Source organism: Paroedura picta, chromosome 7 (assembly GCF_049243985.1).
Source record: "Paroedura picta isolate Pp20150507F chromosome 7, Ppicta_v3.0, whole genome shotgun sequence".
Lineage (NCBI taxonomy): Eukaryota > Metazoa > Chordata > Lepidosauria > Squamata > Gekkonidae > Paroedura > Paroedura picta.
Window position 1 is genome coordinate 2772755 of NC_135375.1, and position 16091 is coordinate 2788845.

General features: G+C 50.2%; 1 protein-coding gene across 11 annotated transcripts in view; it reads left to right on the plus strand.

Annotated features, from left to right (window-relative positions):
* Positions 1-16091, plus strand: part of CELF4 (CUGBP Elav-like family member 4) — a 725765-nt gene that overhangs the window by 679965 nt on the left and 29709 nt on the right. For all 11 annotated transcript variants that reach the window (XR_013232951.1, XM_077346537.1, XM_077346528.1 and 8 more), the window contains one exon: positions 12715-12882. Coding sequence is in view for 10 of the 11 variants with exons in the window: in XM_077346537.1 (XP_077202652.1) it covers positions 12715-12842 (128 nt within the window). In the remaining variant the exon portion in view is untranslated. The remainder of the gene's footprint in view (positions 1-12714; positions 12883-16091) is intronic.

Here is a 16091-nt window from a genome sequence, read left to right on the forward strand (position 1 = left end):
ATCCCCAGGATCTCCAGTTAAAAGGACCAGGCAGGAAGTGGAGTGAAAGACCTTTGCCTGAGACCCTGGAGAGCAGCTGCCAGTCTCCATAGACCAGGGGTGGGCAAGCTGTGGCCCTCCAGATGTCCATGGACTACAATTCCCATGAGCCTCTGCCAGCATTCGTAGTCCATGGACATCTGGAAGGCCACAGTTTGCCTACCCTGCCGTAGACAGTACTGACCTTTGTGGACCAAGGGCCGAATTCTGGATAAGCCAACTTCATGCGTTCAGTACAAGCCTTCCAAACTGAGCATGGCAAAGTTTGCCTCTCCCCACTATTATTAAACCTTAGCCAGTCAACAAGTATCTTCAACAAGCAGAAGGACTTGCAATAGTTAACTTGCGACACGTAAGAGTGGGCAGGTTTTCAAGGTCTCCAGAACTCTCTTGCGAAAACCACTCCCTACCATAAAATCCCCTTTCAAGAAGAAGTCTGGCGCTGCCGGAGTCTTCCACCTCTTCATTCAGCTGCATTAATTGGCTTAGCCGGGCGCTTCGGAGCTCTACGTCTCCACAGCCTTGAGATCATGGGTTAGTTGTGCCGTGTCTTCAAAACGGAGCCAATGGTAGAGCGGGTGATGCGGGTCCCCCTTGGCTTTGGTGCCTGAACATCTGGCACCGAACATCTTGGTTCCCCCCATGATGCCTTCGTATCATTGAAAGGGTACAGAGGAGAGCGACCAGGATGATCTGGGGCCAAGGGACCAAGCCCTATGAAGATAGGTTGAGGGACTTGGGAATGTTCAGCCTGGAGAAAAGGAGGTTGAGAGGGGACATGATAGCCCTCTTTAAGTATTTGAAAAGTTGTCACTTGGAGGAGGGCAGGATGCTGTTTCCATTGGCTGCAGAGGAAAGGACACACAATAATGGGTTTAAACTACAAGTACAACGATATAGGCTAGATATCAGGGAAAAAATGTTTCACAGTCAGAGTAGTTCAGCAGCGGAATAGACTGCCTAAGGAGGTGGTGAGCTCCCCCTCACTGGCAGTCTTCAAAGGTTGGATACACACTTTTCTTGGATGCTTTAGGATGCTTTGGGCTGATCCTGCGTTGAGCAGGGGGGTGGACTAGATGGCCTATATGGCCCCTTCCAGCTCTATGATTCTATGATTCTATTTATATGGCTGTCCTGTTTTAAGGAGGGCTATGTTTTTCTTTTTTTCGGGTTTTTTTTTTGGTCATCTGCCAAGTTCTTGTTATATTTGTAGTAATTGGGGTTTTAATTTGGGGTTTGTTATTGGATTTTTATTATATGGATTGTGACCCGCCACGAGCCGGTTTCCAAGAGCGGCGGGCTACAAATCCAATAAATAAATAAATAAATTTATATTTAAACTTATATACCACTGCTCTCAAAGACTCAGGGAGGTTTACAAGAAAGAATAAAACAACCCATCCCATAAAACCCCGATTACAAAAAATACAATTAAATACATTAAAAGACGGGGATTCATTAAATAAATAAAACAAAACAGTTTTATCTTAAGCCAGTAACCAAGATGATGAATCCTCCCAATTTCTAAAAAGGCTGGCCAGTTTCTCAGGGCGCTGGGTGGGTAACGTGAGAATGGTGACCAGAAGGGCCACGGTTGATTTGATGCCTAGCCACTGTTTGAAGTTGCTGAGGGGCTAAGGAAGCAAGAAGTTCCCCCAAAGCCACATGGGTGCTGTATGCCAGGGATGGTCAAACTGTGGCTCTCCAGATGTTCATGGACACCATTAGGGCAGGGTCTCCTGGTAATAGTAGTCCATGAACATCTGGAGAGCCACAGTTTGGCCATCTTTCTGTACCCGATGGCGAAATTCCCCACTTCTTTGTCCCCTTCCTCCCAACAATTCACTGTCACCAAAATGACCATTATTTATCATGGTGTTCGGACTCTACTGACAATGCTCAAAGAAGGAAGGAATGGTTTTCTTCATTGGGCCTCAGGAAACCCGCTGTTCGGCTTGGCGTACTCATATCCTAAGATGGATGTTTTTTGGACACATGCGCATGAAGCTGCGTTCTACTCAAGCAGAGTTGGTCAACATCAGTTGGTCAAGCAGCCTTCTGGAGTGCCAAGCAGAGGTCATTCTTCTTGTCTACCACCTGCTCCTTTGAACTGGAGATGCCAGGGATTGAACATGGGACCTTCGACACTCCAACTAGTTGTTGAATCTGGAGCCATCTGCATGACAAGCAGATACTCAGCCACTGAGCTACAGTATTACCAACAAACTCTGACAGGGTTTCCAGCAGAGGGTCTTTCGCATCCCCTCCTGCCTGGTCCTTGTGACTGGAGATGCCAGGGACTGAACCTGGGACCTTCTGCATGCCAAGCAGGTGCCCTGCCACTGAGCTATGGCTCTTCCTTGAAGGCAGAAGGCAATGCCTACAAAGCAAGATGATATATACAATGCACAGTCTCAGACTGGGGTCTTTTACATCCTCTGCTGCCTGGCCCTTTAAACTGGAGATGCCAGGGATTTAACCCGGGACCTTCCGCACTCCAAGTAGATGTTCTACCAATGAGCTACTGAGGTCGTTGAGAGAGATAGCCCTAATTGTCTGGCTGACTAATGGTCAGGAGGGAAAGGGGCAGGAAGTGTGTTCAAAGGAGCAGGAAGTCTTCAATTGAGCCAATCAGGACAGGGGGGGAGGAGCTTATTTAAAAATATCAGGAAGTTCCTGGTGGGGATATGCTAACTTTGCATGTCCTCTAATGCCCCCTGTGGGATGTCCTTCTTGTGCTTTTAGTGGCAGCTTCTAATTTGGAGTGCTGAGTTAGATTCCCCGCTCCTCCACATGCAGCCACCTGGGTGGCCTTGGGCTAGTCACAGTCTCGATAGTGCTGTTCTCACAGGGCAGTCCTGTCAGAGCTCTCTCAGCCCCACCTAGCTCACAGGGAGTCTGTTGTGGGGAGAGGGAGAGTAGGTGAACGCAAGCCGCTTGGAGACACCTTTGGGTAGTGAAAAACAAGGCATTAAACCCAACTCTTCTTTTTCTGGCATAGCTCCTCAGATTCTCCCCTCCACAGGTACTACCCCCAAATCTCCAGGAATTTCTCAGCTGAAAGTTGGCAGGCTTCCCCAGCAAGGAGGGGGCATTTTTGCTGTCTACATGGACAGATGATGGAGGAGAAGGGGGTTTGGTGGTCCGTCCAGGGTCCACGCGGAGAGGACCACAAAAGCGTGGCCTAAGACCTCGCGTCAAAGGCGGCCTCCCTTGGCCGCACTCCCTGGCCTTTCCTTGACCTTCCCGGGAACGTTTTAATGTGTGCTGGCGCATCTTTTTATCCACGGCAGCTGTTACGCCGATAACAGTGGGAGAGAGAATGCTCCAGTTGGATGGGAAGGTATGAATGAAAAATAGGGGGCCATAAAAATTTCTCGCCCTCCGCCCACATCCTGTAACCGCTCCGAGCAATCAGGGGAGGTTTTTGGGAGGGGGGGGCAGCCCGCGGGGGTGGGGGGGCTGGGGGAAGAGCCGGAGAAGTATTAGGGCCGTGAGCCACTATTCATTTTGCAAACTATAATTAATTTGATGTTTAGATTAATTTCTGATGCGCTCTCAAAGGTGCACGGAAAGCATTTTTCCTTTATTATAATGTTGATTGCTTATTGGGGAGATAAATCTAACTGTCAGTTATGCACCGACTTCCCAAAAAACTTTCGGGCCGCGCAAGCATGTCTGCGGGAGGGACTGCCGTTTGCAGCTCCGCATTTAAAGGGGCAGGCCGGCCTTTTCTCATCCGCCCACGGTACGGACGGGCTCGTCTGGCGCTCTTCCCCAGTGACCCCAAAGGTTACGTTAAAAAAGAAATGTGAGACGGGGGGACACTGTGAGTCAGTGGATTCTGGGCCCAGCCTGGCTCCTTCCCAACGAAAGGACATTTCTGGCCCTTGCATTTACGAAGCAAAATCTGACAATGTTCTGGAAAAGCCTGAAACCAAAATCAAATCCCGGGAAGGCATCCAGGCATAGGGGGCAGCCCTCCTTGGTTCGGGTTACCAGGTGGGAGGGCTGTGGGGGGAATGTAGCCTCCCTGGAGAAAAAAAAAATAAAAACAAGGCCTCATCTACTTACAGGAAGTTCTTACCATAGAGTTCCTGGCAGTTCCTAGAGTTACCAGGAAGTGGCAGAGGGTGGCTCTGGGAATTGCTGGAAACTCTGTGGTAAAGTTGGAAGTTCTTGCCATACCTTACTGGGTCTAACTGAGGGGCCTCATGGTCTTCTCCTTCCCCAATCTGTGCCCATTTCCTGGTTCAGTGGAAGATCTCCTGTACCCGATCCTGTTGTCCAGGGGCATTCAAGCAGCCAGTGGGAGGGGAGGAATCAATGTTGGTGCAATGCAGTTTTATCACTTCCATGGCCAACCCAGAAGTGAAGACTTGCCACTCTAGGAATCGAAAGGATCTTTATGGCTTTAACATAGAGTTTGCAGTGATTCCTAGAGTGGTGTGATGGAACACCCAACCCATCACCCTCGCCATGTCCCTGCCCCTTCCCAGACTCGTATATATTTATAGACCACTGCTCTCGGCCCAGCCGTCTCGTAGAGGTTTACATAAAAGCATAAACAGAGATAAAATCCCAGTGCAGCAATATTGGGGGACATCTAACAGTCTACATCCCCCAAGCGAACCCTCAACCCTCGTGCTAACAGTCGCCATTGCCCCAATAGATGTCCACAGGTGATGTTTCGCTAACTATCTCTTGAGAACATGGAATTCACTGCCAGAGGATGGCGGGATGGCCACAGGAATAAACAGCTTTCAAATATTAGATTCATGGAGTTCATGCCGTATTATTCGCTGGCCACTGTGAGAGGCAGGATGGTGAACTTGATGGCCTCTCACTGGTCTGATCCAGCAGGGATCTCTTTAGGTTCTTAGGAAGGCCTCAGCCTCTATGCCCTGTTGCTGGCCCTGCAGTATAATTCACTGTCTGCTATCTGAGGCAGGATGCTGAACTAGATAGACCACAGGTCTGACCCAGCAGGGCTCTTCTGATGTTCTTATGAAGGCCTTGGACTCTCTGCCCTGCTGTTGGCCCTCCAGAAGAGCTGGTTGGCCACTGTTCGAAACACGATGCTGAATGTGATCCAGCAGAAATCCTCTGATGTTCTTCTCAGGGGAAGGCTTTGGCCTCTGTGCCCCGTTTTTGGCCCTCCAGAGGAACTGGTCTATGTGAGACAGGAGGCTGGTCTAGATGGACCACTGGTCTGACCCAGCAGGGCTCTTCTGATGTTCTTATAAAGGCCTTGGGTTCTATTCCCCTGTTGTTGGTCCTCTAGAGGAACTGGCTGGCCCCTGTGTGAGACAGAAAGCTGCACTGGATGGACTATGGGTGTGATCCAGCAGGGCCCTTCTTAAAGGTAAAGGTAAAGGTATCTCCTGTCCATGTCTGACCCTTGGGGTGACGCCCTCCAGCGTTTTCATGGCAGACTCAATACGGGGTGGTTTGCCAGTGCCTTCCCCAGTCATTACCGTTTTACCCCCCAGCAAGCTGGGTACTCATTTTACCGACCTTGGAAGCTGAGTCAACCTTGAGCCGGCTGCTGGGATCGAACTCCCAGCCTCATGGGCAGAGCTTTCAGACTGCATGTCTGCTGCCTTACCACTCTGCGCCACAAGAGGCCCTTTAGGGCCCTTTTTCGGTCACCCAAATGGCCGCTTGAGGAGGATTCCAACACAGTTCTCCAGATGAGAGTCTGCCAGTATTCAGACATTTCACCACGCTGTGAGACGGGCCGCTGTTTTGTAGCTATTATTCTTACCAAGGTGAAACGGGGAGAGTTCGTGGTAACCAGGCAAGGACAACAAACCCTGCCCCCGTCCCGTGCTCCATCCTCTGTGTATCATTATTTCGGAGGGGAGCCACGTTGGCACACGGGTGGTGGTTGGAGATCACCTAGGATGACTTTTGGTCTCCAGGCAACCGAGATCAGTCTACTTGGAGAGAACTGGCGATTCAGAAGGCCGCCCCTGCAGCATTATAGCTGCTTAGAGAAGTGGGGAGCTGGTTCTTTATACCCTGCTTTTCACTAGCCAAAAACTAAACTCTCAGAGATGCTTGCAAACACCTTTCTCTTCCTCTCCCCACAACAGACCCCATGTTAGATATGTGAGACTGAGAGAACTCTGAGAGAACTGCTCTACAAGAAGTGATCTAAAAGAAGTGTGAGTAGCCCAGGGTCACCCAGCTGGTTACTGGAAGGTGGAATGTATGGCACTAAACCCAACTGAAGTCCCGCCCCAGCCATGGCCTCCCCAAAATCTCCCACCCAGAGCTAACAACCCTGCCCACCACTGGGCAGTAGGCATGAATTAAACCACTCCACTGTCAGTGCTGGTTGCATACATCCACCTGTCATAGAATTCCACAGTTGGTACCTACAGGGTCATCTAGACCAACCCTCTGCACAATGCAGGAACTTACAACTACCTGCCCGCCCATGGTGACCCCAATTTCATGCCCCAGTGATCCCCCCCCCCAAAAAAATCTCCAGATTCCAGCCCACTTTCTTAGCAATATGAATGCCTACTGGAAGGAATTTGGGCTACCCCTCCAGGCTGTGAACTTAATGATCTGGAGATCAATTGTAATCCTAGGAGATCTCCAGATGCCACTTGGAGATTGGCAACTCAAGCAGGAAAGGTTCTGCCTTAGTATCATAGAGTTGGGAGGAACCTTCAGGGTCATCTAGTCCAACCCCCTGCAGAATGCAGGGACACATTCCCTTCTGCCCACCTATTAAAATCTGCCTACGTTCATAAAATCAGTCAGATGGCTCTCCAGCCTCTGCTTAAAAATGTCCAAAGATGGAGAACCCACCACCTCCCGAGGAAGCCTGTTCCTCTGCGGAACCACTCTGACTGTCAGGAACTTCTTCCGGATATTTAGAAGGAATTTCTTTTGAATTAATTTCATCCCATTCGTTCTGGTCTGTCCCAGATCAGGGGGCAAGAGAGAACAACTCTGCTCCATCCTCTATGTCAATGGTCCCCAACCACCGGGCCGCGAAGGCCCTGGCACGGGGCCGCGCATGCGCGTTTTCCAGTAACCCTGGACTGTGTGAGTAGGCAAAAACTGGCCTAGATATGTTTTCGGCTCCTTCTGCAGCTCCATCAGCTGCCCCTTCTGTGGCTCCCCCTTCAGTTCCTCCCCACACTCCCTTTGAGCAGCCAGACTGGAGGCGGGAAAGCATTGCCAGCTGTTTCCATCCACCTGCAATTCAGGGGAGAAGCGCCATTCCCAGAAAATACCTGCCCAGGTTGGAAAGGCATCATCCAAGCCAAGGTCCGAGGACCTCTCCCGCAGGATAAGACTCCCCGATTTTTACTCTCGGCAACTTTTCCGAACAAGGCAGCTCAGACGCCCAGAGCTGCAGGCTGTGCACATTTCCGTATCCTTTACTGCCTTGCTAAATCATTTATTTAATGTAGCCTTTTTACATAATCCCTGTGGGGGAGGGGATACATAAAACAGATTTATCACAATGACCCCCCCCACACACACACACACACACCTTGTCCTCCTCCCCACCTTCTTCCGCTCAGTACATATATTTCTCTGATTATTAATTAACACGGGCGTGGGAGAAGCTCGGCGCATTTAACCTCTCGTTGACTCTCTGCCTCTTTGGCAGTTGGGTCTGGGGGAGGCTTGTCCGGGCCTTTCCAGGGCAAGCAGAAATGACCCCTGGAGGGAATGGCTGATTGTTTCTCTCATTCGCAGGACCCCTTAACCAAGTCCTACTCCTGTGCAGCTTCATCTAGAAACAAGGATGTAGATTCTAGTTGCCAACTCTGGGCTGGGCAATTCCTGGAGACGTAGAGGTGGAATTTGGGGAGGGCGGAGTTTGGGGAAGCAGGGAGATCAGCCCACCCTCTAAAGCAGGGACGTCCTCTGGGGGAAACTAATCTCCCAACGCTGACTTAAGGGTTTTCAAGGCAAATGATTAAACAAATGTATCGGTTCACAGAGTGTGCATGCACATGTGAGCTTACGTTCAGGATTAAGCTTTGCTGGTCTTTAAGATGCCCCTGGACTCAGATTTTGTTCTGCTTGGTGAGAGCCAGCTTGGTGTCATGGTTAAATATACCGGCTTCTAATCTGGCAAGCTGGGTTTGGTTGCCCGCTCCCCCACAAGCAGCCAGCTGGGTAACCTTGGGCTTGTCATGGCCCTGTTAGAAGTTGTTCTCACTGAGCAGTTCTGTCAGGGCTCTCTCAGTCTCACCTTCCTCACAGGGTGTCTGTTGTGGGGAGAGGAAGGGAAGGCTTCGGGTAGAGAAAAGCAGCATCTAAGAACCGACTCTTCTTCTTCTTCTTCTTCTTCTTCTTCTTCTCCTTCTTCTTCTTCTTCTTCTCCTTCTTCTCCTTCTTCTCCTTCTTCTTACCAAAAAGAGTAAAATTTCTCCATTGCTATGCCTATGCAAAATCATAGATGCGTAGTGCATAGTTTAATGCCAGCCTGTTTTGCTCTGGCATTCGTCTGAATTGGTTTATCCGTAGACATTTGGCTAAACACTTGAGTGTCAATAGTGACCAGAAGCGATCAGTGATGCCCTAGCATTCACCCAAATTCCATGTTTTAACCATAGAGTTTTGGCTAATTGCTAGAGTGCCACTGACAAGCAGAAGGCGTCAGTGATACTCTGGCTTAACTGCAAAGGTTGGCAAATTTCGGGAGTGTTACAGGAGGTGAGGCCGATGTGACCTGCTGTTGCGCCCAGTGAGGTCAGTCAACATGAACACTGAATCGGCCTCCCTCCTGCATCACACCCCCCTCCCCCCGGGTTCTGCTTCCAGCTCCAAGTACGACGTTTTTAGAACTGATTCTAAAACTATATAACTGGGATTTTGATGGTATCGTTTCAATATATGTGGTCCGCTGTTCTAAGCCCACTCCAGTGGAACACAGTCTATAAATTTAAATAAATACATGTCAGTCGCTAGTGCTTCGACCCCCCTTTCCTCTCTATTTGCTCCTGCCACCATCCTTCTGAGTGAAGGCAGAAGGGTCCCACTAGGGGTGGGAGTTCTCCTGCCCCCAGAGGACATGGCAACCACCACCACCCCCTGCACACACATACATTAGCATACCACAGGGTATAAGTTCACCAGTTGTGGGTTGGGAAATACCTGCATATCTGAGTGATGGAGCTGCAGGGGAGATTTCGGGAGGGGACGGATCTCAGCACGGATCTCAGTCTCTCTTGCCCCGGAGGGATGGACCAGAACCAATGGGATGAAATTAATTCAAAAGAAATTCCATCTAAACATCCAGAAGAAGTTCCTGCCCGTTAGAGCAGTTCCTCAGTGGAACAGGCTTCCTCGGGAGGTGGTGAGTTCTCCATCTTTGGAGATTTATAAACAGAGAGAGCCATCTGACAGAGAGGCTGATTCTGTGAAGGTTCAAGGGGGTGGCAGGTGACAGTGGATGAGCGATAGGGTTGTAAGTGTACTGCTTAGTGCAGGGGGTCAGACTAGATGGCCCAGGAGGTCCCTTCTGATTCTATGATTCTTTGATTCTATGATTCTATGAAGGTGGCCAAGTATGGCCATCCTCAGAAGGCACCCTAGCTAACCAAAAAAAAAAGGGGGGGGAATGGTTACCCACAGTCAAAGAGTTCATCTCCTTTTTTCACACATGGTGTAGCTGTAGAAAAGCACATGAGTCCAGTAGCAATTTCTAAACTAGCAAAAATTGTGGCTGGGAAGGAGCTTGTGTGAAGCAGAGACTCATGAAGCCTCATTCCCTGACACCAATGTTGTTCATCTTTAAGGTGCAACTGGACTCTTGTTCTTTTCTAGGCAAACAGCCTTCGTGATCCATTTTCACAGCAAGTCCTGAACGGACCTTTTGCGTCAGTTCAGAAGCAGCAGTTTTAGCAGCCGGCTGCTAACAGGTTTTATCAACTTGCGCATACCAAGAGACACTCCAGTCCCATTGGTGAAGCGGGGCTGAAGCTTTTTGAGGGAAATGGCTTTCTTCCATTTTCACCTCTTTGTGGTGTGTCTGAATTGCTAGGGCGTGCTGGTTAAAATATCCCTACATTTTGGTTCCTCTCCCTCCCCCCCAAACACACACACCTTTTTTCACTGTCCAGTCTTCCTCACCATCACCCCTCCTCCCACCATCCTAAGTTGAGCTCCTTAAGTTCCCTAAGTTGAGGGGAATGAGCTTAAGCCTTTAATTAAAATATATAGTACCCGTATTTATAGATTCCTAGAATCCTAGAGTTGGAAGGGACCTCCTGTGGCATCTACTCCAATCCGTTGCACTATGCAGGACACTCCCAACCCTCTCGCTCTTCCACTGTAACTGGCCACCCCCTTGAGCCTTCACAGAATCAGCCTCTCCATCAGATGGCTCTCCAGCCTCTGCTTAAAAATCTCCAGAGATAGAGAACCCACCACCTCCCGAGGAAGCCTGTTCCACTGAGAAACCACTCTGACTGTCAGGAACTTCTTCCAGAGGTTTAGACGGAATTTCTTTTGAATTAATTTCATCTCATTGGTTCTGGTCTGTCCCTCTGGGGCAAGAGAGAACAACTCTTCTCCACCCTCTACATGGCAGCCTTTTAAATACTTGAAGATGGTTAATTTATTAATCAAGTTAAAAACCCAAGGAGAGTAGCAGCATTTCACCTGCAGCATCCTCTGGGTGAAAGTTGGCTCCGGATTATACGAGAATTATAAGAGTTTTAACTAGATTAATAATTACTGGTACTGTATATTTTTTTTATTGTGTTCCACCTAGTATAGGCTTAAGTTCATTTCCCTCGTGTTGGCCTTTTTTGGGGCTCTTGGCTTTTGTTTGGGTCAGGATAGGTTTTCCTGTTTGTTTTGGACGCTATAGTGCTGTAGCAATAGAGCATTGCAGTGTTACAGAGATGCCCGGACTCCACTGAGAGACTCAATTGCTGTAGCGCTATTGCACTCAACTTAGAACGTTCAGGGGGGGAAAAGAGCGGGGAAGATCATGCGAAAGGCGGGGGGGAAGCGGCATGGTTTGAAATAGCCATTCTTCAGAGGGGTCTTCAGAGACCCCTCATCAATGGGACAAAGTTTTCAGTATGAAACCCCCGTTCCAAGTAAAGCAAAACAGGGGATATTGCTTTACTTGGAAGCAGGCCAGTTGAGAATGATAATGCAGCCTATGCGTATAGCAAAACTGTAGCGGGTGGGATGGTCCTCTCTGACAGCTGTTCATCACAGCAGAACTTGGTGTTCAAGGAAACTGCAAGTTGTGTCATTCTCCTTCCCAAAATTCAGCACTGTCTGGAAGACAGTGACCATTTGTTTCAAAAAGCCGCCATCTTTGTGAGGGTGTTACTAATGCATGAAGCTGCTTTCTACTGAATTAGGGCCCTGATCCCCCAAAGTTAGTCTCCTTTACTCATTTATCCTGGCTGGTTAGTGTTCTCTGTCTCTTACTACTAATAATAATCTTCCTTTTTCTAGCCCGCCCTTCCTGGTTGGCTCAGGACCGGTCACAGCACGTTAAAACGTACAAATAATAACTACAAAATTAAAATATATGCAGATATAAATAAGTCAGTTAACAAACACCTCTTAAAATGTGATTCAGTTGTGATGGCAGATCAATATTTTACAGTCCGTATTGCATGATCTGGGCCCTGCTCCTTGCTTCAGTTTTCTATCCATGTGTAAGGGCCAACGCATTCACTACGACAAGTTCTTCTATCTGCCCCTTGGCTGGCACATCCCCAAGTGTGAATTTGTGACCTTGGAGGCGAAGATGCCCTGCACCCTCCTGTTGAACATACTCTTCCAACGTCCACTGCTGCTGCAAAATTATGACCATTAAAACCCATCTTTTTAAACAAAAACCTACATCCTACATCTACCTTCTCATCTCCCCTGCCCAGGCTCCAGGATTTGACCCTTGCCATTCAAATATGTCCTCTGATGTATCTCCCCCACCTTTCAAACCTTGAAATCTGTTTGCCACTGGTGGTTCTGTGTCCATGGACACATGAAGCTGCCTTATACTGAGTCAGAGAGATTCATGGAGGAGAGGTCTACCAGTGGCTACTAGCCGTGGTGAACCTCTATCTTCAGAGGCCATCAACCTCTGTATCCCAGTGCCAGGAGGCAACATTAGGGGAAGACCTAGGCCTCTATGCTGAGTTACTGGACTTCCAGAAGAATTGGTTGTCTATATATGAGATAGGATGCTGTATGAGATAGGATGTTGGACTAGATGGACCACTGGTCTGATCAAGCATGGCTCTTCTGACCTTCTTAGACTCTTGGTCCAGCCGGGTCAGTATTGTCTGGCTGGCCGGCCACAGTTCTAAGGCTCTCTGGTCCCCTTCAACCTATCCTTTAAACAGGAGATGCCAGGGATTGAACCTGGGACCTTCTGTACGCCAAGCACTGAGCCCTGGACTTGCACTGGTTTCCCATCTCAGCCTAGATTCCCATGGGTCCAAGGCCCAGTGACGCCACTGTGCATCCTCCCTGAAATTTTCTCTGCCCAGAAGACGATGCCCCCATGCCTAGCCACGCCTCTGCCCAGGCCCATCTCCCTCAGTCCCTCTCCCCCCGCCCCCTCTTCATGCCCATCCTTTGAAGTGGTCTTGGTGTGTGGTTGTTAGTCCCACGGCCCCCTTCAGCTGGTTGAACCCTGCGCCTTGCCTCGTGTTTTGACAGGTTTTGTGAGTTTTGACAATCCCGCCAGTGCCCAGGCCGCCATCCAGGCTATGAACGGCTTCCAGATCGGCATGAAGAGGCTGAAAGTACAGCTGAAAAGGCCGAAAGACGCTAACCGCCCCTACTGAAGCATGGTGCGAAACACTGGATGAGCAAGGTCTAGCACAGGTAACTGCTCGGAGGGGCGGGCGTGGTCCGTCACCTGTTGTCCGGTAGCATCTCTTGTGTTGTGGATCCTATCCGTTCGGTCTCTCGGGTTCTCTAACGCCTTCCTTCTCCTCCAGAGCCACTCCTAGTGTCCTAGCCATGAAACACGGATCTGGCCCTGTGAGCCACACAGCTGGGGGATGGGATGAAGGACCCAAGCTAGGGTCTGGTGATCGTGCATTGACCGGGCTGCCCGTTTTGTCAAGCTTCTCCCTCCCTCTGAAAGGACTCGGGGGTTCGGAAAAAGGCGACCAGTTTACCTATTAGGAGACGATTTCACTTTCTGGGACCGACTCGGTTGTTTGGGGACAGCTGCACAGACCGGACCCGACGATCACTCGGAGACTCCCTCGCCACTGCAGTTCCCATGACAACGGGCTGAGAAAGATGGCGGGAGGAATCCCCCTAGACGCATCTCCTTCACCGACCCCTGCTGACGCGATGGGGACGGGGGAACAGTCCTTCAGGAAGGGGGGGGAGGGCAAGGCACGTCTGGGTGCTCTTCCCAAAGCCCCGTTCCTCCCAGCAGTGTCACCACTGAATTGTGAGTCTTTGGTGGTCGGTGACTGAGGAATGACGCGCAAGTCAGATTGTGGCTCTGGTAGAGCAGAAGAAGCAGTTCTGTTTATAGCTCTCTCTGGTTCCGTGTGACGGACCCATTGAGATCTTTTGCTTTCCTGGCCTGAGGGAGCCATTACGATGTGAGGTCTTCTCAGAAGGATGATAAACGGGGGGTTGCTCCGCTAAGGGGTCAGCGCATTGGCCAAGGGGTCGGCAGAGTCTCACAAATGAGGACACAACTAAGCAGGGCTGCGGGACTCTTGACTTGAGCGCCCCTCCTGCAGGGCAGGATTCCCCATCGTGGTCCCTTTGGGTTTCACGGTGCCTGCTGGCACCTTTCCCTGTGCCAGGCAAGTCTTTTTCAGCTGTGGGCACGGCCAGGTAGGCCTTTTGCCCTGCAAGCCTTCTGATTGGCCATTGGAGAGTTCATCGGCTGTGCAGCTACCGCCATAGCATCTCTGCTGAGGCAACCTGTGGCAGCCATGTTGGATTGCACCTGTCACACGGAGTCTGAACTCTACAGGCTCAAAAAGGTTTGGGGGACCCTGCTCTGTGGAGCACCACACTAGCCAATAAGTGTCCCAATTGCTATTGCATTTTCCATCTTGCCAATGGGGGATAATTATTATATCCATCATACCTAGAAAACGGAGGGGGAAATTAGGAGTGGGAAAGGGGCATATCCCAGACCCAAAGGGTTACCGTGGTCCTTACGGCAACAGCACCTATTTTGAAGAAAGCATCTGCAATGCGTACTGTCTTTTGCCTGGCCCTTTCTCCCCAAACCCCTCTCATTTTTTAGCAAAGGATTAGAGCCCAGGTCCTTCAGACTGAAAGCAACAGCGGGAAAGCTCCCACCGAGGTTCAGAGATGTCGCGCCTGGGTTGGGGACCTGGCAACGCCACGATAAGAGCATTACGACTCGGTCCACAGCTGAGACGGGCCGTTCTTGCGCGGCGGCCGATTACGAAGCCGCCAAGAGGCGTCCAGGGCCCAGTTCTCGCAAGGGGGGGGGTTGAGCCACAGTGAGACGCGATCGGCTTATCTGCCCTTCAGCTTAGCCCTCGAGCTCGAACAAAGAATCGCCGGGGATGAGTGATCCGGGGCTTTGCGCATTTGGACGACTCTGATAGCGCCAGTTGTCCCGCAACGGAATATGAACTTGTTGGTTCACTCTTGGGTGGTCGTTGTTGTTTTTAAAGCATGCAATGGATGCAGGAGTTGTACGTCGCTCTGGTAGCAAAACTGTGGCTTTCCTGGAAGGAAAATGGGCATCGACATGGCAAAGGGGGGTGGCAGAATGTGGCAGGTGGGTGATGCAGGGGGCTTCATGCTTTGGTGGCATGGCTCAGGCGTTGCTGAGGGTTAGTCTACTGTAGACAGTCACACGGGGTAATATGCTGTCTCACGCCGACCCTGCGCGGAAGGTCACGGCAGCTCTCCTACCTGGGTTGCTTCTACAGCTCTGAGGATGTGTTAGTCTCCCAGATTATAAAGTTGCAATAGTCAGAATCATAGGAACTGGCCTTTGAATGGTGAAGTCTTGGTATGGCCAGCTCTCTTGAATAATATCCAAGGCTGCGAAAGGACACGTAAAAACAGCCTTTCAGGGGGTTTCGCCAGAACCCTTTTCATTTCATTTCCGTCTTTCATTTACGTTATTTATGCACCACGTTTCTCAGAGGGACTCAAGGGGGGCTACACGTCCCGAGTCAATGGGACAGTCAGGATTTTAGAGGTTTGGAACTGGGGCATAATATGTGTCTTCACATGACACATGGCAGAAATGACATAATAGGATCCTTCTTACAATAAGCTGCATGCCCCAGCATAGGCCACAGTCGGGTTTCCAGTTCCCAGTTGGGGGCGAGAGATCCCCGTTTGGAGCTCTTGCCTTCATTTCAGGGCTGTCCGAAACCAGGGGAAATGACCCCCCCCCCAAAAAAAAACAGGCAAAATGCTAGAAATAAAGAAGCAAATGTGCCTTTAAAAACAGAGAGAGAGACCTGGTCGTTTGTCAAACAGGGTAGAAGATTCCCCAGTTGTAACAGCTTGGTTACTCTGCGTGTGTGTGTTTTGTACGTGAATGCAGATGCACAATATTTGTCAGGCTTTTGATGAATAAGCTCTGCCTTTCGAAGTCATGTGCAAGGCGGTGGGAGGGGGAGGGCGGGGCTGGTCTGTCCCAATTTCAGAGCACAGAGGTCGAATTCTCCTGAGCTTTCAGGTGCCTCTCAGGGGGTGGATGTTTCTCTGGGCCTTTGGAGTGGTTGCACTGAACTTCCTTGCGCTTCCATTTGGGCTCCTGGAACGGCAGGAGATGTACCTGCAAACAACCTGGTGTTCTTGTTTCCCTGTGAGTCCTCCTGCCTTGCCAACTCCAGTTTGGGAGAGTCCTGGTGACCGGGGAACAGCCCTGGAGGAGGGCAGAGTTTGAGGAAGGGATGTGATGACCTTGAGCCTGCCCATCCTCAGAGGGTACCACGTTCTACCCTGTCTGGTGTGGAGGTCTCTTGCCATGCTGGTAGAGCACCAGGGGTCACCTTGAAGTTGGCAGGTCGATTTACACATCTGAACCAGAAGTCCCCAGTGGCTGGGAGGCCTCCCTG